Source organism: Carettochelys insculpta, chromosome 7 (assembly GCF_033958435.1).
Source record: "Carettochelys insculpta isolate YL-2023 chromosome 7, ASM3395843v1, whole genome shotgun sequence".
In the NCBI taxonomy this organism is placed as follows: domain Eukaryota; kingdom Metazoa; phylum Chordata; order Testudines; family Carettochelyidae; genus Carettochelys; species Carettochelys insculpta.
Genome location: NC_134143.1, coordinates 72,977,098 through 73,000,378, shown reverse-complemented (window position 1 = coordinate 73,000,378; position 23,281 = coordinate 72,977,098). Strand labels below are relative to the sequence as shown.

Here is a 23,281-nt window from a genome sequence, read left to right as displayed (position 1 = left end):
TCCTGGTGCTTTCTGGCCCGAAGCCCTGCATGGCCTGTGTCTCTGCAGCCACTTCTGGGGTGGAACACGTCCGGGACGCAAACACCTGTGGTCACTGGCATGTAGAGCTGTACAAATCCCCATGCACTGGAGAACTCCCTGAGCCAGCTTATTAACGCTCACCCAGAGGGACCTGGGGCTACACCCCTTCACAAGACCAGCACTCTTCCCCCTGGGGCTGAAGGAGCTCCCTTAGCTGGCAGCTGTAGCAGGTCCCTTGTCCTCTCTATGGGCCAGCTGCCGGAGGGGGTGTCATGCCCTGCCCTTGCACCATGCCCCTTTAGGGCTGTGGAGCAGAACGTGCTGGTCAGCTCTGGGATTGGACAAGGCCCCCCTAAAAGCACCAACGCCACATGTAAGAGACATAAAATAACACCTTTATTGTGGACCCAGGGCCCGGTTTAAAGCCACAGTGGAGGTCACGGGCACAGCCTGCCCCCAGCCAAGGAGTGTGAACGCAGGGCACCGGTGTTCACCCGGGCACCAGCCGAGAGAGCCGTGCCCAACGCCAGGCCTTCCGCCCAGGGACACACGGCAGGAAGGGCGACTCGCCCCCAGCCCTGAGGAAGGGGTGACAGACACTGAGGGGCCAGGCCATGGTGCACAAGGATTATTAAAAACTTCCTGCACTCAGGCAGGCGCACTGCATGGGCAGGGAGGCTGGCCCCTGGGAGAGAGCACCAGGACATCCTGGAGTTTGGGAGAACTCCCCCTCCTGCAGGCCGCCCCCCCCCGAGCATCCACCCAGAAGGCAAGAACCAAATCCCTTCATCCGCGAGGCCCCCAGGTTCTCCTGCCGCGGGCACCGCCCCAGGCCCTGCCACGTCTCCTGCTGCAGACGGCACCAGGAGAGTCACAAAAGCATCAGGGCTCATTTCAGTGACGCCGCCGTTCCCAGCCAGCGTCTCCCCCTCTGAGGCCCCCCTGCGGACGGAGAGACGGATTCCAGAGACAAAGACAGGCCAGGGAAGCTACAAAGAGCACACAACTGGCGGGGGCCGGGATTTGCCAAACTCCCTCCTGCCGCGAGCGCATCTATCTGCAGCACCTTCCGCGCATCCTGCCAGCACCGGACCTCTGCCTGCTGATGGTGCACTTCTTGGAGGACCTATATAAACACACTGCACTGCATGAGACCCCTGCGTGGCACAGCCCTGGCTTGGTTCGTTTGGTTGGTTTCAAGCATCCTGCCCCTCTGAAGATTTCATGTCCATGCGGGCCGCTGCTGGGTACAAAGCGGGAGCAAACGCGGAACAAGACCCAGCTAGTAGGACCGACTGGTACACGGATTTGCTTTGTCTCCCTCTCCCAGGAGCAATCAGGAGCATCTCCTATCTTCTCCTATTGACCCCAGTTTCCATTGTCGCCCTCCCCTCGCCCCTCCCGCTCCAGCCGAGTGACAGTGATGCGATCAGGGCCATGGGCACAACTTGGCTGCAGGTTCGAACAAGGAGGCTGGAGATCCCTCACTCTGAAATGTGTTGATCACAATTCCTGCATCTCGGGGGGGGCGGTGTCAGACACATTGTGGTCCTTTCTTCCCCTGCACTCGGACGGAGCCAGATAAACATTCCACATTCCTCCAACACCGGTTATCCAAAGCCCTCGGCGTGCTCAACAAAGACGGGCGAGTAGCACCACCCCCACACCTCTCACCTGGGGAAACTGAGGCACGACTAAGGGAAACAACTTTCCCATGGGCAAGGCAATGGCCGGCCCAAGAAAGGGACCCAGGAGACCTGATGCCCCACACCCGGCTCACACTGCTCGACCAAGCTGCTTCCCTCAAAAGCAACACGCAGAAAAAAGGGAGGCGGAATGGGAACTGAAACCAGCCTGCCCTACGTCAATTCAGTAGACCCGTGGTGTCCAACCAGGTCAGAAGCAGTGGCCTTTGCAGGGGCCGCCGTTATCACGAAAATATATTTATTGTTCAAGCCAGACAGCCACACTCACCGGGCCAAACAGCCACGGGTGGCTAGCGGCTAGCGTGAAATGCCCCAATGCACTGCTATGGGGGAAAGGGAGAATTTCTGCCTGACTCTACCTGTTTATCACCCTGTGCCCTGAAGCACGGAAGTCGAGAGTCCTTATCACTGCCATCCCAGACAGCGCCATCTGGGCAAGTTCCGGACAAGCTCCGGGCCCGATTCTGTCGGTGCCACATGAGCGGAGGCCATCACCAGAGGGCAGAAGTAAAGGGGACAAATGCCCCCTCTCGTCGTAAAGTGGGGTGCGGCAGAGTTCCCTGTAAGCTGGGCGCTTGGGCGACCCCCGGGGGAGATTCAGGCACCACCCATCCAATAAGCAGAGCGCCCCCCCGCAGCCGGCAGCCTGTGTTTCTATGGGTGGTGCACATCCGTACCTGCCTGGGAGCAGGAACAAAATTTGTTCTGCCCATGGGTGGAAAATATCGTGGAGAACATTGCTGAGCGGCAATGCCAGCCCCACACCGGGCGGGGGGAGATGCGCGGCTTGAGTCAGCCCCACATGGGGAGGAGGGCTCAAGCAAGCAGCTTGGGGGAGCTCTGAGGGGAGCGGGACAAGACAAACCAGGTGTGGGGGGTTTCCCCTTTTCCCTTCGGGAGATATGGCCACTGGGGAGCATGGGGGGAGCAATGCGTCCTCATCCGCAGGCAAAGAGTAGACATGGGGGCAGATCTCTCTCTGCGTCTTTAGGACCGGGCTAATCTCCCCTCCGAGGCACTAGCGACACACCCTCCAGCTCCTTCTAACACAGACGATCCAATTCCTGTCCTCCAGGGGCTCTTTGCTCCCTGCACCTCTCCAGTTTGGACAGGCAAACCAGGCCGGTCAATTTCACTTCCTCAGGCCGGTCAGTTTCCTTCCCCCTTCTGGCCGCAGTCCCCAGCCAGTCCCCAGCACAGCAGAGGAAGGTTTAGACCCCGCTGGGACTCGAGGTGACATCGCTGAAATCCCTAAAGGTCACAGAAGCCTTTCTGTCTGGTTTCAATGCTGTGAAACAGGCCTCGTTTCCGCCCGCACCCACCCACCCCACAAAGCACAGTGAGCTTAAAACAGGGTGCAGAGTCTCCTTGCAGTGTAACCTGCTAAAAGGGAGGCTGACAGGCCGAACAGGGTGAGCTTACAGCATGGAGACAAGAGCCCCCTAAAGGTAAACCCATTAAAAGGGAGTCTGGCAGGCCCAGAGTGCGACCTGAGCCTTGAACAAAGGCGGCATTAAAATAAAACAAACCTGGGCTGTTTTGCAGAGATTGGAATATGTAATTGGCGCTGGGGATGAATGGAGCAGACAACCAGCGTAAATCGCTGACCTGGAGTAGCCTTGGGCCTCGTGGGCTTAGCTGTGACATTCCCCAGCCCCTTCCATTAGAGGACAGGCAGCTCACGCTTACAGGATGTGATTTGAAAATTGATGCATTCAAAAGCCAGGTCCTGCACCCTCAGGACGACTCCGGGGGAGCTCAGTATCAGGCCCTGAGCAAGAGCTATTTTAAGCTACGTTATGCAGGCTGCCACAGAGCTGTGATTATGAAATACTCTCCGCATCTCGGTGGCCTTTCAGTCCTTCAGAGAGCAGGAATGGGGTGGGCATCCCCCTCTTTTGTGCTTTATTTACAGAGCTCTCTTGCACCCGGTGATTGTCTTCTGCGTCCTAAAACTGTGGAGTTCTGCAGTCCCTGACTTCCCGGGTAAACAGGAGAGGCCTGACTCTCACACCCCTCCTTTCATGTGCTTAAAGGGAGCAGGTAAGATCAGTGCAGACAGGCAGGAAGATTTCTGCCCAGACCTTTTAACTCTCCTTCGTGGAAATGCCCTTCGGCTGCACGTGCCAGGTGTCAGAAACAGCCCTGCACGTACAGCGGTTAGGACTGACCCCCTGACAGGCACAGGTATAGAGAACACAAAAATACACACGTGAATGGAACCTGGGGCTGAACACCAGTTTCCAAGAGCAGGGATGGGCCCCAGGGCAAAGCAGAGATACAGGTGTGTGTCCAGGCCAGTGTTCCCTGTAAGTTGAGGGCTTGGGTGGTCACCCAGGGGAGATTCAGGGGCCGCCCAGCGGATGAGCAGAGCGCCCGCAGGCGGTAGCCTGCGTGTCCATTGGTGGTGCGAATCTGCACATGCCTGGGCGCACATAAAATTTATTCTGCACACAATGGAAAACAATAGAGGGAATTCTGGTCCAGGCTTTTCCCACTTGCAGAAACTGTAGCTAATTCTCCCTCTGCAGGCAGAGAAACTCCCAGACTGGGACTCCCCAGCCTCCATCTCTGCCTTCCACACCTCGCCAGCGCGACTTTTACCTGAGGCAGCAGCGAGGTCCCTTCTAAAGTAGTTTCTTCCCCCCTAGATCTTGCTCTGAGCGACTCCGCTATATAAATGCACCTCCTTCCCTAGCAGCCAGCCCGCTTCATCGCAATAAAGCGTCTGAAGAGTGCACCAGGGTTGCCCGGCTGCAGGCTGAGAGTCTGGAAAGGAGAGACAGGCAGCGTGACTGCTTGAAGCCGACAGAGATGCTAAAGCCTGCAGAGGAGACATGTGCTCACCCCCTTGGACTGGCCAAGCGAAGCCAATGGAGCCATGTCTTACTGCCTGATGCCCAGATGTCTTCATTCTTGGCTAACGCCCTCCCTTAGGGTAGCTCTGGTCCTCACTGGGAGGGCTGGAAACCTGGTCCGTGCTGCAGGGCTGTTGTACGGTACTGGCCTGACGCCATGCTTGAAACCCCACCGGGGACAGCAAAGCTGGGGGACAACTTGTCTTTCAGCCCTGGACATCTGCTTGCCCTGAGCCCATCACCCACTCCAGCCTCTTCCCAGAGGTGCAACCCCACCCGAACCTCTCGAGAACATTCACCTGGAGGGAAGGTGGCCGTCTGAGCCACCTTGGAACCACACCTGGCAAGAGGACGGAGGGAGGGGTGCCTAGGGTCCCTCTGCCCACGGAGGATCAGCTCCGACTGGAATGCTTTTGTTTTGTTCAGGAAAGATCACCTACATCACAACAGCATTGTCACTACCAAGCGCTAGGGGTCATCTGAGTCCAAGGAACCTACACGGCACGCACAGGGCCTATGGCAACACGACAGCCAAAACCAAAGCAGCAGCTCAAAGGCATTACTCTAGTACGACACTTAGCACCAGCCCCGGACGCCTGGGTTCCCCGGTCTCTCCCAGGAGGCTGGAGCTGGGGAGACGGGAGGGGAGGAGGAACCTGGCTTAAAGCCCTTTGTTGAAGTAGACAATCTCCGCGTGGGGATTCTTCTCCCGGATCAGAGCTTGGACTTCAGGCTCCAGGCGAGTCACCCGCATCGAGCTGTGGAAAGGAGAGAAGCCCATTCAGAGAAGCTGCAGAGAGGGCACAGGATCTGGGACAGCTGCCTGGAGGGAGGTCCCAGGAAGGAGAATGTGCCCGATTCAAGCCATCCCCCCGTGACTTCAGTCTCTTTTCCGGCCCGCAGACTGTCTGCCAACAGGATCGGATCTGGACCGATCTGGGTTGTGCAGAATCTCCCAGCAAAGGCAGCGTTACCTGGCAAGGCTCAGCCTACGGGGAGGCTCGCAAGCTATTGGCAGCACACGATTGGCTGCCCACATCACATGGGAGCCTTCCTGCTCTCTGAGAGGGCGGCTGGGGCGTTTATAAAGGGAGAGGACGCGGCTGCAGCAGAGGAGGAGAATCCAAGAGCGCGGCGCAAACGTTTGCTGGGTCAGCCCCCGCCCCCAACGCACTTCTCCTTCTCCAAGCAAGAGCTGATAAAGCGCAGGGCGGGGCTGGGCCTCCGGCTGCAGAGGGATGGGGAGAGGCCGGCAGGGCCAGCCCACTGCACCGAGGCAGGACCAAGGAAACCCAGAGCTAGACCACTTGCCAACCACGCCTGGCAGGTGCTGCTCCAGCCTGGTCTTCTAAACCTGCCATGATGGGATCCCACAACCACCTTGCGAGCCGGCTCCAGAGCGCGCCCACCCTGAGTCAGAAAGATTTTCCTGGGGTGTGTCTACACTTGCGTTTCCTCTTTCGAAAGAGGTATGCAAATGAGGTAACTTGAAAATGCAAATGAGGTGTACATTTGCATATTCGATGCCTCATTTGCATATTCTAATTCCAAAAGAGCTGCTTTTGAAAGAAGAAAGCTAGCGTAGATGCTGCTCTTTTGAAAGTAAACCCCGTCTTCGAAAGAAAGAAAGAACGATTCTTCTCTTTATTTAAATAAATATTAAATAAATCTTTAAATCTTCCCTTTATTTAAATAAATATTAAATAAAGGGAAGAAGGAGTCTTTCGAAGACAGGGTTTACTTTCGAAAGAGCAGCGTCTACACTGGCTTTCTTCTCTCGAAAGAAGCTCTTTCGAAATTAGAATATGCAAATGAGGTGCCAAGTATGTAAATTTATACCTCATTTGCATTTTCAAGTTGCCTCATTTGCATAGCTCTTTTGAAAGAGGAATGCAAGTGTAGTCACACCCCTGCTATCTAGCCTAGAGCCCCCTTGATGTATGTTCCCCCCACCCCTTCCCTTCCGACCTTCCATGCACATGACCAGTAACTGACCACAGCCTCTGGCTTCTCAGGCTGCTACAAGAGTCCCCAGGGATTTGGGGAGAAAAGATCTCTTCCAGCAGCGCTCCCTGTCACCTGAGCACTTGGCAGCCACCCAAATCCAGGTGCCGCCCAGCTGCTTAGCAGAGCTCCCCCAGCTGGTGGCACATTTCTATGGCCGGTTCACATCTGCACCTGCCTTGGTTCACAGAACAAAGCTTATTCCACACCCAGATGGAAAAAAAAATAGCGGGAACCGTCTTGCACCAATGCTTCTGAACTGGGGGCGGTACACATCCCCTGGGGGTGCACAAAGCTCTTCTTGGGAGGGACAACAACTCACCTCGGCAGCTGCCTGCTTTTCGAAGAGGCTGCACAGAAAGCACTAGCAAAGTCAGCACAAACGACAGGCTCCTACGCTGACTTGCTCACATGGCTCTACGTACCAGCACTGAAATGTACGTACGAGATTTAGCCTCCAGCTGAGTTATTTTGTAATGAACCGGACTGTAGAATTAAAAGGAGGCAGTGGGCAGTTTGTGAGCGGTAGCATCCCACGACCCTTCTGGGCTTTCATGTCTGATTCTGTCAGCCGACCCTTTCTAACCAAGGGGAACTCGACAAATCAGACCCCGAGAGGGGGCCAGACGCCTGGGAAGGTGATGAGTCCCATCTTACATCACCTTTGAGTGTTCACACCCACCAAACCCCTTCCCGTTCTCTAGCAGAGCAAGGCTCGCAGCCGGACCAGAAAGCATGGCAAAGACCAGCCAGCCCTCACCTCTTCTGCGGGAAGAGCGCACAACACAGAGGAGTGGCGAACACCAAGCTGCAAAAGAAAGACACCGAGAGCGAAGGTGATTTCTCAGGCCCCGGCCCTGCGCTGTCCTGGAGAAGGAAGCAGCATCCCCAGGACGGGGTGGGGAATAAGCAGCCCCCAAGCCGGATGCAGTTCACCAGGGTTAGCCCCTGGCCAGATGATTTATTCGCCTGTGCGTTTAATTGTTCCCAGCCAATGGGAGCTGTGAGTGGCCATACCCGGGGCCGCTCAGTTCAATAAAGGGTCCAACAGCCTGGCAGGGGCTTACCACGGAGAACCATGTCCAGCCCGGGGGTTGCTCAGAGTCCAGCCCTGCCACAGCATGAAGCCAGACCCAGGCAGCACTGGCAGGAGCGCCAGAAAGCTCCACCTGCCCGAAGAGCCTCTGGTTGGACTCTGGGACTCAGGAGGCATCTCCTGCAGGGGGTAGCAGGGGGACAAACTCCCCCAGGGGAAGCGAGGTGCCAAGATACACAGCGACAAGGACTGGGACAGCCCCTAGATGAGACAGGGAGAGACGCCGCCCCGAAGGGAAGGCCAGTCACCCTCCCCAGGGGAGCCTCCCAGCCTGGTTCCCTTCTCCTCCCAGAAGCCGCAGGCCTGACCAGCTCCTGCAGCAGGCAGTTCCACAGGGCGTGTGCACACCAGGCAAAGCAGGGATCTGACCACAGCCTGGGGCTGGGGATTTAACTTCCACGTGGCCGATGGGGAGCGGGAAGCAAACGACCGGCTCCCCTCTGAGCCGCCACTCCAAAGGCTCCCGCCGAGGCTGCTTTGACCCCACCCACATTAAAGCGAAAGATGCAGCGAACTCAGGTGAGCAAAGCCAGGGCCAAGCCGACAGTCGGTGGCCGCCCCTGCCTCCCAGCAACAGCTGGGCTGGGGGAGCTTCCCCGACTCGCAGCTGACACTTACCAGAACCCCACCAGTCCGACCTGCAAGGGGGCGTTCAGCCAGGGATACCGCTAGGGGAAAGGCAAGGGGGTGCTGCGTTAGTAAGAGTTCGATTAACGGGGGGTTACTGCTTATGGGGGGCACTTACACGTCAAGGCCAAGGGCATCATGGGAAGGGGAAGCACCACACACTGTGGCAGGCCAGCAGGGCACAGGCTGGTGACCTTCCCAGCTCCCAGACAGCTCTGACAGGCAGCAAAGGCCCTTTCCCTGGGTTACATCCCCCCGGCACTGCCTGGGGTTGGTGCGCCAAAGCGAGCGGGGACGGGGGCCAGGGGACGAGCACCGTCAGCCTGCAGGCCAGGCCGCCAGCCGCAGATCGCTGCGTACATGTTGGTTTCCGGCCAATATGAGCGGGGAGTTTTTGCTGGGGGCGGGGTCAGAGCACAAAGCCCTCCCTCCACCCCAGGGCACAGAGACGCAAGCGGCTGCCTGCAGGTAGGGAAGCCGGTCTGGGAGCGCTGCTGGCCGGGGGCTGCTTTGGTTAGCGCCTCCCGCCCACAGCCTGCCTCTGGCACCCACCTCCCTGCACCCCACCTCCCTCCCGGACTCTGCACCCCCAAACAGACCCTGCACCCCAACTCCCTCCCGGACCCTGCACCCCACCCCTCCTGCGTCCCAACTCCCTCCCAGACCCTGCAGCCCCACCCCCACCTGCACCCCAACTCCCTCCCACACCCTGCACCCCACCCATCCTGCATCCCAACTCCCTCCCAGACCGTGCACCCCCAAGCAGATGCTGCACCCCCACCCCCTCCTGCACCCCAACTCCCTCCCAGACCCTGCACCCCACCCCTCCTGCATCCCAACTCCCTCCCAGACCCTGCACCCCACTCATCCTGCATCCCAACTCCCTCCCAGACCCTGCAGCCCCAAACAGACCCTGCACCCCCACCCCCTCCTGCACCTGAACTCCCTCCCAGACACTGCACCCCACCCCTCCTGCATCCCTACTCCCTCCCAGACCCTGCAGCCCCAAACAGACACTGCACCTCACCCCCTCCTGCACCCCAACTCCCTCCCAGACCCCACACCGCACATACAAACCAGCTGGACTCAGGTAGAGGCAGGTGGCCTGGTCCCAGACCCTGCTGGAGCCGGGGGTGAAAGCTAGACTCCCACAGTGACTCAGGGCCAAGCCCTGGGACTGCACGGTGCGGACAGGGCGCATTAGCCTGGCTGGGAGACCCAGGGCTGGCAACGGTAGCCCAGGATTGCAATGCAAAGTGGCTGCATAAGCACAGCCTGGGAAACCCCCAGGGACAAGCAGGCCCCCCAGCCCAGGGTTACAGCACACCCTTAGACAAGCTGTATGTGACTCCCCCGACCAAGTGTGGACATGGGGTGCCCACCACAATGAGAGGAGGCCCCCAAGCAGGGCAGATGGGTGACCGCCGGCCCCCCGCTGGGTGTGTTTGGGCAGAGAAAGCCACAGCGCCCCTGAGCCAGAGACTCACCTTGAGGAAGGCTCTGTTCTCCAGGGCATTCATGATGACAGGAGGGATGGCTGGGGGGGGCAGAGGAGAAGCAGTTAACAGGCGGCACGACTGGTGATGGTGTCTGGGGCAGGAAGCGAGAGGTGAGCTGGAGCTGAGTAGAGGGGTTGGCTCCAGCCCAGGCCCAGCACCGCCCTGCCAGGGAAGCAACTCACCCATGGCGGGGGCAGCCATGCCGATCCGGGACACCACCACCTGAGCAATGGCTTGCTGGGCTGCTGCCTGGGACTCCCCCAGCCGGGTCCCGTCCTCATTGGTCACGGGGATCCCGAACTTCAGCTCCCTGCGGAAGAGATGCATCAGGCTCCCTTACCACGACCGGCGTGCCAGGGCGCTGCAGGGCCCAGCTGGAGCAGAGGGCCCGGTGTCACTGCCCGCTGCTGGCTGTGGCCTCAGCCCAGCTCCTGGCGGGGTCAGCATTCCCCCTGGTAATGCGCTGCAAAGGTCACAGTGGCGTGAGGTTCCCTCTGCCGCCGCCTGTGCCAGGGGATTGAGGTGCGCTTTCACGCCAGGGTTCACCTCCGGAAACTGACCCTTCTTCCAGCTCTCCAAACTAAAGCCACGCTCATGCTTCAGGGCCGGTACTGAGCAGCTGCAGGGGTCAGGAAGGAACCGCCCAAGGGCAGTACTGCAGAAGGCTCTTGCCTCCCGCTCCAGCATCAGGCTGGTGTTCCAGGCACAAGCAAGGTGCCAGCTACATCTTCGGCAGCCTCTGTTTCCAAGGTGGCTGAGAGACCGAAGGTCCCTTACCTCTGCCGCATCAGGGGAATGTTGATGCAGTTGGCCGCGGCCACAGCAGCAAAAGGCACGTAGCGGCCAATAATCGACGGCAAATGCTGTAGAGGGAGAGGAGAGCGAATTATGAAGCCGATGGAAGGAAGAAGAGTCTAGTGGTTAGAGCATGAGGCTCTGTTCCATTCTGGGCTCAGCCTGCGCCGGTCCCTTCAGCTCTCTAGGCCTCTTTTCCCCAGCTGTGAAGCAGGAATAACAACCGGGCCTACGTCTGCCTGGTCCATTATACTCCTGGTGCACCAGGGCAGGGGTCATCTGCCAGCGTGCGCCCGTCTGTGCTGCACCGAGGGCCCTGATCCTGGCTGGGTCCCTGCCAGGGAGGGAAGCAGCTGCACCGTTCTCCCGTGGATTGCTGCTGCATCACAGCTCGGCTCTCACTAACCCCACAGACAACTCCAGGGAGGTCCTGGGGCTTCCACGCCGGCGGGAGATCAGAATCAGGCCCAGCACGGCCTGCCCGCGTGCCACCAGGAGCGGCCAGGAGCCGTTCCCTTGTCCCTGCTCTGCTGGCGCATGGCTCCTGCAGTGCAGAGCCTGGACCGCCCATCTGCCCCCCTGCCAGGCGCCGTACCTTGGTGAGAGACTTGAGTCCCAGAGCCGTCACGACCGCCCCGGTGGTGGCACTGACGTAGGCTGTCCCCAGCTGGCTGCCAAGGAAGTGGGGAAGCCCGGTGAGGCCAGCAACCCGCTTGGCAGCCCTCCCCGTGCTGGTACGGCCCACAGCACTGGGCAGCCTGCCGGGAACCTGTCCTGCCAGGCAGTTGCCCCAGAGCGAGCCCTTCCCTCCCGGCGCTCTGTCTGCACGCCACCCCCTAGAACAGCAGGGCCCAGCCCACCACCCTGCAGCGCTGCCTTCGGTCAGACCGCCTGGGCAGGCAGCGACTGGCCTTGTGCCCTGTGCCGTAGGGATGGCACCAGCCTTGCCCAGGGCCACCGATGCCCCACGCGCTCTGGCACACCCCAGCTGCCTTACCCGACCGTGATGGGGGCGTCGCCGCTCCGGTTAGTGTAGTTCACAATCGCGTTGAACGACTGGTTCACCCACTGCCAGAATAACACCGCGGGGGTCGTCCTGCACGGGAGGGGGGGAGCGTCACAGCCCGGGGGGGCAGCACCTTGGGCAGGGAGCAGCCAGGTCCCGGCAGCTCTGCCCAAGCGCATGGCAGGGAGGGGGCCACATGTTCCCACTGCGGGGTGCAAGGGCGGAGGTGAGCCAGGATCAGCCCCACCCAGCCACCCCCCGTCTCACACGATGCCCCCGCCGCAATCCTCCCCCACAGCTCACCCCAGTGCAAAGCAGGGACCTCCCACCTCTGTCCGGGGCTGTGAACCCCACAGCAGGTGGCTTGGGCACTGACAGGGGAAATGAGCCGGGCACGTCCCTGGAGGCACCACTTACCCACCCCCCTTCAGACAAGGGCATGGGCAGGCCTCAGGGTAACAGACCGCATGATGTGCTGCCACTGATCAGGCTGTGCCAGCAGGGGGCGCTGGAGAGCTCTGGAGGGATCCCCACCCCAGGGCCAGCAGGGGGTACTAGGGAAGTCGGGGGAGGGGTCCCAGCCCAGGGCCAGCAGGGGACACTGGGGAGGTCGATGGGTGGGATCCCCACCCCAGGGCCAGCAGGGGGCGCTGGGGAGGTTGGGGGGGCGGTCCCAGCTCAGGGCCAGCAGGGGGTGCTGGGGAGGCCGGGGCGGGGGGCCCAGCCCAGGGCCAGCAGGGGACACTGGGGAGGTCAATGGGGGGGATCCCCACTCCAGGGCCAGCAGGGGGTGCTGGGGAGGTCAGGGGGGGGTCCCAGCCCAGGCCCAGCAGAGGGCGCTGGGGAGGTCAGGGGGGTCCCAGCCCAGGCCCAGCAGGGGGCGCTGGGGAGGTCGGGGGGGGCCATCCCAGGCCCAGCAGGGGGCGCTGGGGCGGGTCCCAGCCCAGGCCCAGCAGGGGGCGCTGGGGAGGTTGGGGGGGGCCATCCCAGGGCCAGCAGGGGGCGCTGGGGCGGGTCCCAGCCCAGGCCCAGCAGGGGGCGCTGGGGATGTCGGGGGGGGGGGGGGATCCCAGGGCCAGCAGGGGGCGCTGGGGCGGTCGGGGGGGTCCCAGCCCCGCCAGCACTAACGTGCCTGTAGAAGGTGAGCATGCAGCCCGTGATGGTCATGTTCATGGGCACCTGCGCCGACATGCGCCCGATCAGGATCATCTTCTCCCCGGTGTCAGGGTGGAAGGCCGAGTCGTAGATGTATTTTGCCCGCCAGAGCTTGTCCTCCGTCAGGCCCGGCGCCACCGTCCCCGACCTGGGGGGTGCCAGGGAGCGACACCCGTGACTAGCTGCCCCCGGTCGCCCCCACACAGCCCGGCACGCTGCCAGGACCCCCCAGCCAGGGCAGCTGCCCCATGCCGGCTGCTCCCCGGTGCCCCTTACCAGGGGAGCTGCCAAGCTGGACAGCTCGGCGGAGCGCAAGCCCTACCGCACACTCTCCTGGGCGGGCAGCTGTGCTCCGGACCCGTCCCCAGCTGGGACGATGCCCCCGCGCGTTGCGTCTGCTTCTGGGGCGAAGCCTGGCTGCACCTGCCTGCCCTCAGGGCCGGCGCCCCTGGCTGGCACAGCCCCCAGCCTCCCTGTGTTCGAACCACCAGTCACCCCGGTCCCCTCCCGTCACTGCCCACAGCTCCGTGCACGGCCTCTGCCTACTGCATCCAGGCAGCCAAGGACCCTGCCTCCCCTGCCCACATGGCCACTTGACCCTGACGGGCATCGTCTCAGCACTGCTCCCTCCAGCCAACGGCACGGCACAGCTCCCAGCCCCTCCTGCGGCCTCCAGCCCTGGCACTAGGGTTGGCCGTGGCGCAGCATCTGGCTTGTAGAACATCCCCCCGATAACCTCCGTCCCCACCACGCAGCCTCCACACAAACCTGTAACCCTCCACCACCCGCCGGGCCTCTTCCAGCGTCTGCCCAGACAGCAGGAGGTTGCGGGGGTCGGTCACCATGAAGAAGTGCTTGGCTCGCCCCAGGAATGTGCTCTGGTCCCATCGGGGCTCCCGGATGTTGATGTGCAAGGACAGTCCTGCCGACATCCTCTGGGGGGGACAGCGGGCAGGGGGGTGATGGGCGCCGGTGTACCACCGCCTCGCCCACCGCCCGGCGGGGCCTCCCTCGGTGAGAGACACCCCCAGCCCACACGCCCACGGCCCGGGGGGGCCTCCCTCGGTGAGAGACACCCCCAGCCCACACACCCATAGCCCAGGGGGGCCTCCCTCGGTGAGAGACACCCCCAGCCTACACGCCCACAGCCCAGGGGGGCCTCCCTCGGTGAGAGACACCCCCAGCCCACACGCCCACGGCCCAGGGGGCCTCCCTCGGTGAGAGACACCCCCAGCCCACGGGGACCTCCCTCAATGAGAGACACCCCCAGCCCACACGCCCACGGCCCGGGGGGCCTCCCTCGGTGAGAGACACCCCCAGCCCACACGCCCATGGCCCAGGGGGGGCCTCCCTCAATGAGACACCCCCTGCCCATGCCCACGGCCCAGGGGGGGACCTCTCTCAATGACAGATACCCCCAGCCCACGCCCACGGCCCGGGGGGGCTTCCCTCAATGAGAGACACCCCCTGCCCACACCCCCTCATAGGGAGCTGGAGGGATGGGGGTTCCCAGCTCTCCAGCTGGCCAGCCCAGCCACAGAGGCACTGGGGGGGGCGGCGAGGGGTTGCTAATATTCTGAGCCTGGGGGGCGGGTGACTACAGCAGCTCCCCCTGACCGGGCACCATCTCCCACTGGGCTGGAGCTCCCAGCCGAGGACGCCGCGTGATCCCTCGCTGCCCAGCAGAGCCTCGGGGGCCATGCAATCTCTGCCCCACCCCCGCCGCCCCCCAGATCACACACACACCCAGCGCTTTAGCACCCGGCTGGGACCCTCCCGGCCAATGGGAAAGCTCAACACCTGAGCACGGCCCACCCCACCCTGCCGCGGACACCCGGAACGGGGCACGCAGGACGCCGGGGTTCTCTTCCCAGTGCGACCCCAGAATCGTCACCGGCAAGTCCCTTCCCCTCCCCATGCCTGGGAAACGGGACCAAGACACCTCCACCCTGTGGGAACGACCCTCACCGCTGCCTGGACGGCACCTGGCACCGCGGGTGCCAAAGGGGTGAGAGAGAAGCAAATGCCTAACGAGGGGGCGGGCTCTTCGGCCAGGGACCCCAGCCCGGGGCAGGGAAAGCAGCACACTGGACTCCCCTCACTTCAGGGACCCCCACCCGCTCCAGGCAGCACTCAGTCCCCCTCTAGCCCCAACACTGGCAGTGACGGGGTTAAGGGGAGCGGGGGGCCCAGCTGGCCAGTTCTGTGGCCTGGGGGTGCAGGTTTGCAGCTGGGGAGCCGCAAGCTGAGTGGTTTCTATCCAGGCAGGACAGCCGCCTTGCTGGGGATGAGGCAGAGAACAGCCATAAGGAGCTTACGCCCTGCAACAGGGCCGGCACAGCTGGCGTGAAGCTGCCCTGGAAGCCAAAACTGCAGGGGAAGATTACCCGGTAAGTGGGTCATGCGAGGAGGAAAACTGAGGCACTGTCCTCAATTCCACCCCAGGGGGCACCCAGAGGTTGCTCCATCCTTGGATAACAAAGCATGTTTGGCCTCCGAGCTCAGGCCTGAATAGCCAGAGGGCTGCACAGGCGCTGGGAGAACGGGGAGCCCTGGCACCCCAAGTGAACCTCAAAGGTTCAGCTCATCTCCGTGAGCATGTCCATCCGGGGGTGGGGAAGGTCTGCTCCCAGCCAAGGCCAGAGTTGGGGACTGCCCAGCTGCAGAGGTAACCAGGATGCCCTAGGCAGGTGAGCACCACCTTAGCACGCAGAGCTGCGGGGCTGGAGTAGAGCGACCAGAATCCTGCTCCCTCCCAGGCAAGCCCAGACCCCCAGCTGCCTCCCAAGCTCCAGGAACTGAACGAGGCCCCGTCCCCCAGAGCACCAAAGGGCAGGACCCAGCAGAGCTGTGACGACAGAGGATTGGGCCTGACTTTCCCCGGGCGCCCAGCCCCAGTGGAACGGAGCCCCCGGGGCAGAGGCCTGGCCGCCTCCTGCTCTTTCCGGTCCTCTTCTGCCAACTGGCTCCCTGCTGACATTGGCGTGCAGCCCCCAGAACCAGCGACGCCAGCGGCCGCAGAGCCTCCCTGCAGCTCCCCAGCGTCAGCCCTTCCTGGCAGCTCACCCTGGATTTACTCCCAAGAGTTAGAACTCTCCGCAGCAGGAGTAAACCCCCGGCGCCATCGGACGCCAGGGCCTGCCTGCAGCTGAGCGGGTGAAGCCCTCCTCCCCCCTTTGTCCACAGCTGCTTTTAACTCTGGGTCCCCCCCCAGCAACGTGTGCCATGAGCGTTTCACCCCCAGGGCATGAGGCTGCCTCACGCTGGGGCCGAGGGGAGTGCACCGGGTGAAGGCACGAGCCAGAGCCCCTTTCCCAGGGCAAGCAAACCCCGCCGGAGGAGCTCCCTCCGCTACCGCCATCCCACAAGGCACCTGCACTTTCGCTGGGCTGCCCAGGGACGGCCGGGACCGCAGGCTGGAGCCCTGGAGCCTCCCCTCCAAAGGGGCTTTGACGCCGGGTAAGTGCCATCACTCCTGGCTGTGCAGAGCTACTGCAGAGGCAGGAGAGCGCCAGGGCAGCCCGCCTGCCCCCCCGGAGCTGGCCTGTGCCCAGGGCCCACCCGCCAGCACCCCAGGCAGGAGGAGGGTGGGAGCTCCACGGTGGCCCACTCCTGGCAGAGCCCCGCTCCCGGCACCAGCGAGCTTTGGGGTGGGCAGAGCCCAGGTCCGCAGGGCCACGCACTAGAGCAGCCTCTCAGCTCCCGATGGGGCTGCCCTGGGCCTGGGCCACCCTGTCCTGAGCCTCTTGTGGAAAGGCCGAGCGGCCGGAACGGGTGGGGCAGGAAGGGGAAGGCCTGGCTTGTTCCCTACACTGCACAGCCCCACGGCCTTCGCCCAGCCAGGCTTTAAACAGGGACACTGCCTCCCACCACAGCCTGCGCTCCCTGGCCGCCGGAGACCACGGCACAGCATGGCGGCCCCGGCCCGCCATTTGGATGCGGAAGAAGAGGGGCCTCAGGGCAGGGCTGGGCTTTGCCTGCCCCAGTGGGGCCTTCGCCCGCCACCCATGGTTTAAATGAGCCCAGGGGCTCTGGAGGCGCGGAGGAGACGGCGCCTGCATGGGCAGTGGCCGGGCAGCCAGCCAGGGAGCACAGCGAGACACGGACCACAGGGGAGGCCGGGCTACCATGTGTCCTCTCTGCCCAGGCCAGGGGACTGCCCGCTGCTCCCAGCGCCACCCGCCTGGGCGAGGCGTGCTATGATGCATCAGGCCCTCAGCACCCAGCACCACAGTCGCTCCGGGCAGGTGTATCAAACCTGGGAGGCGCCAGGCGAGCAACCCCGGCCTAGCTCCAGGGCAGGGCAATTACGCCAGTGCCCAGGTCAATGCCTGAGCCACCAGCCCGGCTCTGCCGCTGGCGCCTGGCCTGAGCCGTGCCACCTGCCCACTGTGCAACCCACTGGGTCCCAGCAACCCCTGGAGTCCAGGGCCCCAGCATCCCCCCCAGAATCCAGGGCCCCAGCATCCCTACCCCAGTGTCCAGGGCCCCAGCACCCCTCCCCCAAAGTCCAGGGCCCCAGCGCCACCCGCCCCCGGAATCCAGGGCACCAGCATCCCTCCCCAGGCATCCAGGGCCCCAGTGCCCCTCCCCTGGGATACAGGACCCCAGCACCCCTCCCCCAAAGTCCAGGGCCCCAGCGCCCCACCCCCGGAGTCCAGGGCCCCAGCGCCCCTCCCCCAGAGTCCAGGGCCCCAGCGCCACCCGCCCCCGGAATCCAGGGCACCAGCATCCCTCCCCGGGCATCCAGGGCCCCAGTGCCCCTCCCCTGGGATACAGGACCCCAGCACCCCTCCCCCAAAGTCCAGGGCCCCAGCGCCCCACCCTGGAGTCCAGGGCCCCAGCGCCCCTCCCCCAGAGTCCAGGGCCCCAGCGCCACCCGCCCCCGGAATCCAGGGCACCAGCATCCCTCCCCGGGCATCCAGGGCCCCAGTGCCCCTCCCCTGGGATACAGGACCCCAGCACCCCTCCCCCAAAGTCCAGGGCCCCAGCGCCCCACCCTGGAGTCCAGGGCCCCAGCGCCCCTCCCCCAGAGTCCAGGGCCCCAGCATCCCTCCCCCAGAGTCCAGGGCCCCAGCGCCCCTCCCCCAGAGTCCAGGGCCCCAGCATCCCTCCCCCAGAGTCCAGGGCCCCAGCGCCACCCGCCCCTGGAATCCAGGGCACCAGCATCCCTCCCCGGGCATCCAGGGACCCAGCGCCCCTCCCCCAAAGTCCAGGGCCCCAGCGCCCCACCCTGGAGTCCAGGGCCCCAGCGCCCCTCCCCCAGAGTCCAGGGCCCCAGCACCCCTCCCCTGGGATACAGGGCCCCAGCATCCCTCCCCCGAAGTCCAGGGCCCCATTGCCCCCCTCCCCCGGAATCCAGGGGCCCAGCGCCCCTCCCCTGGGAGACAGGACCCCAGCATCCCTCCCCCAGAGTCCAAGGCCCCAGCGCCCCACCCCCGGAATCCAGGGCCCCAGCATCCCTCCCCCAGCATCCAGGGCCCCAGCATCCCTCCCCCAGCATCCAGGGCCCCAGCGCCCCTCCCCTGGGATACAGGGCCCCAGCATCCCTCCCCCGAAGTCCAGGGCCCCAGCGCCCCACCACTGGGATACAGGGCCCCCCCGGGGTACAGGGCCCCAGCTAACAAGGGCTGGGGGGCGAGCGAGCCCCAGCCCCACCTGGGCGTTGTCCTGAACCCCGGGACTGCCTATCCAAAGCACCCTGCCCCCCGTTCCGAGCAGGGCCCCGCCCCGGCCCCCCATCGATGCAGCATGGAGCGAACCGGCGGCGGGGCGCACGCCCGGCAGGGAGCCCCGGGGCAGCGCTCCCCGGCAGGCCGCCCGCCTGGGCCCCGGCCGCTGGCAGGGGGCGCCTCGGGCAGGGAGCCGCGCCGGCCGGGGCGGTCCGGACACGCGTGGCGCTGCCGGGGGACCCCCGATCCCGGCCGGGCTGCGCTGCCCGGGAGCCTCCGACTCACCGGCTCGCCCCGCGGCGGCTGTCAGCGCCGGCCCGGCGCGGCGCGGCTCGGCTCGGCTCGGCAGGGAAGGGCAGGGCAGGGCCGGGCGCGCAGGCCGGAGGCGGGAGCGCCGCTGGAAGGGGCCGGGCCCCGGCAGGGCAGCGGGGCGGAGCCAGGAGGCTCCCGGCTGCGGGCGCACGGGGCGAGCCCAGGCGGGGCCCGATCCTGCTCTGGCCCCGGGATCGGGCCCGCCGTGCCCTTTCTGGCCGTGCCCGGCTGGGGCAGCGCTGCCCCGTTTGCTCTGCGCGCCCCGCTGGCCTCCCCCCACCGGGGCCGAGCCCGGGGCACCCTGCGGCAATGCCCAGCACCGCCCCATGGCTGGGCGGGCCGCGATCCACGGTTCAGAGGCTGTGCCCCCCGCCCCCCGCTAGGGGCTCCGGGCGGCCGCCCCGGGTGCCACCTCTCCTTGCACAGAGCTGGGGAGCACGGCAGCTCCCCTTGGCCGCGGTGCTCAAACCAGAGCCGCCCCAGGGCTGCTGCTGCGGGGGTTGGGGGGAGGCGCCATGGCCCTGGCCCCGGCCCCAGCCAACCCAGCCTGGCCCAGCCCCTCTGGTAGCGCTCCCCTTGCCTGCAGTGAGAGAGGGCTGGGGGAGTCCTCTGTCCCTGGGGCAGCCTGCACCCCAAACCCCGCATCCCTGGCCTCACCCCCAAACCACCTTCCCACCTGTCAGAGCCCCAATCCTCTGCCCCATTCCTGAGCCCCTTCCTGCACCCCAGCCGGTGTGCCCCCTAAGCGGAGCGCCGGGGAGGTTGTGCGGGAGTAAGGTGCCACCCAGCTGAGGAGCAGAACACCCCCAGCCGGCAGCGTGTGTGTCTACTGGTGGTACACCTCTGCACATGCCTGGGTGCGTGTGACAAAATTTATTCTCCCCTGCAATGGAAAAAATGAGAGGAGCCCTGCCCCCACCCTCAGCCTCACCTCCGTCCACACCGCCCATGGGTGGAAGGACTTTCGCTGACTGCTTCATTGCTTCCTTTCACAGCGTGGGGCGGGGGCAGGCCCAGGCCTTGCCCCCCCCGACCCGCAGGCAGATGTGATTCTCACTCCACAGGGAGAACAGATGGGTTATGGGGTGACCAGGGCACAGCAGGGAACAGACCTGTCAACACAGAAGCCATTGCACTGACCCCAGCTTGTGGAGAGGGGCCCAGAGGGGGTCCCTGAGCCAGGCCCTGGCCCCCTTCCTCCCTCTGCAGCCAGACCAGGTTGCCCCCACTCAACAGCCCAGTTCCCATTCAAACGAGCCAGGCCCCCTCCTCTGCCTTTGTCCTGTTTCCTGGGGAAGAAAGGGGTGACCTGGTTGCCTGGGTTACAGATGGCCCATTATGTACCTGCGAGAAGTCATCACACCCAAACCCCCCTCACCACTAAGCACTGGTGTTCTGCCTAGGGAAACTGAGGCACCCCCCTGGGGTTCCTGCACAGCAGTAGGAAACACATGCAACCGAACCAGGCGAATAAAACCCTCACACCCCCCACTGAGTCACACCTCCCTATCGGTGCACAGAACAAAAGTCGTTCCACACATGGATGTAAAGCATTAACTGGAATGCTGCGACGGGACGCCAGATGTCCGGGGAAGCCAGCACCTCGTCAGCACTGGACAAAGCCACCGGAGCATTATCCAGCAGAGACGCCTACAAAGGGAAGCTCCTCTCGTAGGCTGAGAAGTGGTTATAAGACAGGAAACAAAGAGTAGGAATAAATGGTACATTTTCTGCATGGAGAAGGGTGACGAGTGGTGTTCCCCAAGGGTCAGTCCTAGGACCAATCCTAGTCAACGTATTCATAAATGAGCTAGAGAGAGGGGTAAGGAGGGGGGGCAGTAAAGTTTGCGGACGAGACGAAGCTGTTCAAAATAGTCAAGGCCAAAGCAGACTGTGAAGAATTTCAGAAGGATCTCACCATTTGAGTGATTGGGCAGCAAAATGGCCAATGAAATTTAATGTGGATAAGTGTAAAGCAATGCACATTGGAAAAAATAACCCCAAGTATACATTCAATGTGGGCAGGGGGGCTAATTTAGCTACAACTAATCAGGAAAGAGATCTTGGGGCTGTCATGGGCAGTTTTCTGAAAACCTCCACGCAGCGTGCCGCGGCAGTCAAACAGCAAATAGGATGTTAGGAATTATTAAAAAAGGGGTAGAAAATAAGTAGTAGTAGGCATCCTTCAGTCTGCATAGACTATGGATCGCGCCCTTTATAGTTTCAACTGAGGACTTCATTTACAGCGTCTACTGTGACTATGAAGACCCACACGAGAGTGACAGTCCTTGCTGCATCTCTTGCAGATGTGGTGGGTGTCTGGCAAGTCCTTAGTGTGCTTTCTGTGCACTCGCTTCTCCTTTGCTAGCTGTCTGATCCTCATCTCGCCCTTCTGAAGGCCCTTGTGTAACCCCTGCCTCCATCTGCTGCGGTCGTCTGCTAGTTCTTCCCAGTTGTCCAGCTCGATGTCTACCTCTCTGAGGTCTCTCTTGCAGACATCTTTGTAGCGCAAGTGGGGGTGTCCGGGAGGGCTTTTGCCAGAGGCTAGCTCACCATACAGGATGTCTTTTGGAATCCTTCCAAATAAGACAAAGAATATTTTATTGCCCCTTTATAAAACTCTGGCACGCCCACATCTTGAATACTGTGTACAGATGTGGTCTTCTTACCTCAAAAAAGGAATTTTGGCATCAGAAAAGGGCAACTAAAATGATGAGGGGTTTGGAATAGGTCCCACAGGAGGAGAGGTTAAAGTGACTGGGACTTTTCAGTTTAGAAAAGAGGAGACTGAGGGCGGATGTGATAGAGGTCTATACACTCCTGAGCAGTGTGGAGAGCGGGAATAAAGAAAAGTTATTTACTTGTTCCCATAATACAAGAACTAGAGGACACCAAATGAAATTAATGGGTAGCAGGTTTAAAACTAATAAAAGAAAGTTCTTCTTCACTCAGTGCATAGTTAACCTGTGGAACTCCTCGCCAGAGGAGGCTGTGAAGGATTGGACTATAAGGGAGTTTAAAGAAGAGCTAGATAAATTCATGGAGGTTAGGTCCATACAAGGCTGTTAGCCAGGGGGTAGGAATGGTGTCCCTGGCCTCTGTTTGTCAGAGGCTGGAGCTGGATGGCAGGAGACAAGTCGCTTGATCATTGTCTTCGGGCCACCCCCTCTGGGGCACCTGGCACTGGCGACTGTTGGCAGACAGGATGCTGGGCTGGATGGACCTTTGGTCTGACCCAGTAACAGCCGGTCTTATGCTCTTATGTTCTGTGCTTATCTCGTACGCACCTTGGGGCTGCACAGTGCCTGGCCCAGGACTGCCACTGCTAGGTGCTACCACAGCTCACGCTGGTAAAATATAGTGAATGAGCTCATGTTAATTTACGGTGTCTCTCCACGCTACGGTGAGAGGCCTGGCATGTGCAGCAGTGTGTATGCTGACACACACCTGCACCCCACTGCCCTCTGCTGGATGGAATCCAAACTGCACGGTGGTGTGTCCTATGCCCTGTACTGCTGAGAGGTGCAGAGGATTCTCCTTCACCTGAAAAGATGGAACCTTATGATTTCAGAGCAGCACAGGCCAAGTTCTCTGCTCACATCGCCCCTGATTTAGCCCCCCGGGACGGCAGGCGCTGCACTGGGTGGAACTCCCTGGAGATGGGAGAAACGAGCTGCTCTTTCCTTCTGCACAAGGAGAGACAGACATAAATAGCTGACATTTCCTGCTTCCCCACCTGCAAAACAAGCAGTTTCTGCTCTCTCCTTCCTCTGCCCTTGGCTTTGCAGCACCAGGTTTCCCCAGGCACCTTTGGCAGCAGGGAGCAGCAATGGCTCTGGTTATTAAAAAACAACTGGCCGCGGAAGAGCAAACCCTTCGGGAAGGGGCAGCTGCCCTCTGGGGGTGCAGTGGGGGGGGCTGCCTGTGGGACCCCCCAGCCCCCATCACGCTAGTGGGAGGTGCCAGGCCAGCAGAGGAACAGCCCGCCCTGGGATGTTAAAGCATCCCCATGCAGAGGACCCTGCATAGCTGGCGGACGGGGGAGACGAGACACACTCCTGCATTGGCCGCGCAACCGGCAGTGCCGGGTAAGTGTGGGACAGGTGAGAGGATTGGGCCCTTTTCCTATCCCAAGGCTGCCTGGGGCCCCCTCTGCCCCGGGGTATCACGTGAGTCGCATCGTGGGCTGGGCTGGTGGGTTTGTGAGGGATGAGGTGTCCATCCGTCTGTCCGTCCGTCTGCATGCCCCAGCTCCAGAGAACCCAGTGACCCTGAGAGGGAAACCCAATCCAGCATGACCAGCCCCTCGCCCCCCCAGAGGAGGATGCTCCTGGAGCTGGGCCCAGCCCTGGTGGAAGGTCCCTAGCCCACTAACTCCTTTGCTGGCCAGACTGCCCCCACCCCACCACCTCCCCCTGCCTAGCCAGCAAGAAGGTGTGATGGGGTTCAGGGGTCCCCCTGCACTGCACCCCGTCCGCTGGCAGGAGAGACTCTCACTCAGCAGGTACAACACAAGGTTTATTAGACAAC

At 62.6% G+C, this 23,281-nt stretch overlaps 1 protein-coding gene across 1 annotated transcript; it reads right to left on the bottom strand.

Moving 5' to 3' along the window:
- Positions 1–395: 395 nt before the first annotated feature.
- On the bottom strand, positions 396–18,883 carry SFXN3 (sideroflexin 3). Its single transcript, XM_074999277.1, has 11 exons — positions 18,725–18,883; positions 13,536–13,702; positions 12,745–12,915; positions 11,604–11,702; positions 11,202–11,277; positions 10,589–10,674; positions 9,994–10,121; positions 9,800–9,849; positions 8,304–8,353; positions 7,350–7,397; positions 396–5,343 (listed from the first exon to the last, which is right to left on the bottom strand). Exons 2-11 carry the CDS (start codon positions 13,697–13,699, stop codon positions 5,247–5,249), a joined length of 969 nt encoding a protein of 322 aa, XP_074855378.1. The 5' UTR covers positions 13,700–13,702; positions 18,725–18,883; the 3' UTR covers positions 396–5,246.
- Between the last annotated feature and the right edge of the window lie 4,398 nt (positions 18,884–23,281).